Source organism: Cyprinodon variegatus, unplaced genomic scaffold (genome assembly GCF_000732505.1).
Source record: "Cyprinodon variegatus isolate N-32 unplaced genomic scaffold, C_variegatus-1.0 Scaffold440, whole genome shotgun sequence".
NCBI classification, from domain to species: domain Eukaryota; kingdom Metazoa; phylum Chordata; class Actinopteri; order Cyprinodontiformes; family Cyprinodontidae; genus Cyprinodon; species Cyprinodon variegatus.
The window spans coordinates 690,420-692,506 of record NW_015150893.1 but is presented as its reverse complement, the minus strand read 5'-3'; the positions used below and the strand labels follow the sequence as shown (position 1 = coordinate 692,506).

At 42.0% G+C, this 2,087-nt stretch overlaps 1 protein-coding gene across 2 annotated transcripts in view; it reads left to right on the top strand.

Moving 5' to 3' along the window:
* The window catches only part of zfr (zinc finger RNA binding protein), a 39,980-nt gene that overhangs the window by 22,648 nt on the left and 15,245 nt on the right, over positions 1–2,087 (top strand). For both annotated transcript variants that reach the window (XR_001481629.1, XM_015388894.1), the window contains exon 11: positions 399–544. Coding sequence is in view for 1 of the 2 variants with exons in the window: in XM_015388894.1 (XP_015244380.1) it covers positions 399–544 (146 nt within the window). In the remaining variant the exon portion in view is untranslated. The remainder of the gene's footprint in view (positions 1–398; positions 545–2,087) is intronic.

Here is a 2,087-nt window from a genome sequence, read left to right as displayed (position 1 = left end):
GAACAATGCTGGTTCTGTTAAAATTCATATCATGACTCTGAAGACTGATCAACGTCTGCAGGTTTACGGAAACTAAGATAAACATTGATCTATCCAGTGTGACACGCTTTCAAAGTTGTTTAACACCTTAAATATTACTACATATTCCTACGTCCAAACTGGTACGCTTGGTTCAAAGTGAAACAGAAGACAGCCTTCTGGGAATTACAGGGTTAAAATTCAGCTCTTCGATTGAGTGATGAGGATGAATCTGAGTCTAAAAGCACCGATTGATGACAGATGTACAGTTTAACCTGCGGAAAGTAACTCAGTCTGCTGTTACAACAAACCTGCTTCTATTTAGCACAAAGTATCCGGAGATCACAGCAGTAAGCCTCGTTCTCTGATTTCTTTTGTAGAAGAAGGTCAACCCTGATCTGCAGGTCGAGGTCAAGCCCAGCATCCGGGCCAGAAAGATCCAGGAGGAGAAGATGAGGAAGCAGATGCAGAAAGAGGAGTACTGGAGAAGAAGGGAGGAGGAGGAGCGCTGGAGGATGGAGATGAGGTCTGGCTTTCTTCTGCACTCCATGCAAACCTGAACACATGCTTTACTGATCACCACTGCAGGTTGATTTGGTTTAGGCCTCATTTAGGGGAAGTGTCTCACTTAGTCTCCCATCCACACTTTTACATGTTCAATCCAATTCTGTGAAGTTTAGATTCTCTGCAGAAATTTCTCTTTATGTTAAATTTCTCATCATTACCTTTGATTTATTTATTTATTTTTTCTAAGATTCTTTCATAAACTCTTTGCAAGCAGGTATAAGTATCACATTTAAATCCCAAAAGGAAACTTGAGACTAAAGAAACATCAGGAAAGCAGTAAATGATGTCAAAGGGCAGAATTCATACTGAAAACAAACACGTGACAGAAAATGTTTACACTGCCTATAGCCCCATTTACAGTAGCCATTTGAAACCGTGATTGGTCCGGGCACGGTAACCGAGGTAACTGTTGCGTGTAAACGCCACTGAACCGTGCCAGACACAAGCAAACCTTGCTAAACTGGTACTAGCTCAACAGTAGGGCTCTTTGTGGTTCAGTTGAGTCTCTGTTCTCAGTTAAGAACGAGCAAATAAGCAGACCGCATCCTCTCCTATTTACAGTCAGCTGACTCATTTCGCAGGTTCTCCGGATTGTCCGGTGCAGGTACCAGATCTGCTCGGGTCGGATAAACTGTATTGCACCGGTTTCTTAAGGATCCGATCTCTTTTGGAGTTTTGACATATTATTACCTATATTTGCTATTATTTTACATTTTATTGGCGATCTAAAGTAGCCGAATGCAGAAAACAATCATTGTCAGTCTTGAAGGAAAGTACTGCGTTCTAGGACAGACTGAGCTCTGCAATTTAACAAGGTGACAAAAGTCTCAGCTTATTTTTATTCTTTTTATTTTGGCAGAGGAGGACAAGTGGAACATCTTAAAAATGACTTTCAAAGTGATTTTAGACAAAGAAAACAGTTATTCTACTTGTAGAAAATGAACGGTTGTTGTTGACATGAATTTAAAAGTAGTGTAGCTTAATATGGCTAACTGAGCGAGCTAAAAGAGGCTAACCTGTTAGCTACTGATCACAGCTAGCCACAGCGCTACCCAGCTCTCCACCTTTATATCAAAGTTTGTTTACATAAACGGATCTTTTTCAGTTTTGTTATCACTCAGGTAAAACTTCATCAGTCATTAGACACGCTAACGCTGCAGATGCTCCTGACTCGGCACACTGACGCTGCGTCATGTTATCGTTGTCTGGGCAACCGTAATGTTTTACATCGGGTGGCAACGTTCAGCCAATCACGTAGCGTAACGTCACTGGCATGAAGCTGGTACGTACAGCAGCTTTGCAATTCACCAGTTCACAACACGAACTTCTTCTCAGCCTGCGTACAATAAATGGCATCGAAAAAGCCTGTTGAGACCCGGGATGATGCAGAGACTGAGGCTTTCATTGAAATTTGGGGGGAGGACACCATCCAGGCACAGAAGTTCCTCGTTAGAGCATAACATCTCTGTCAAAGCACAGCATAGAAATAGACTGAGTAGATC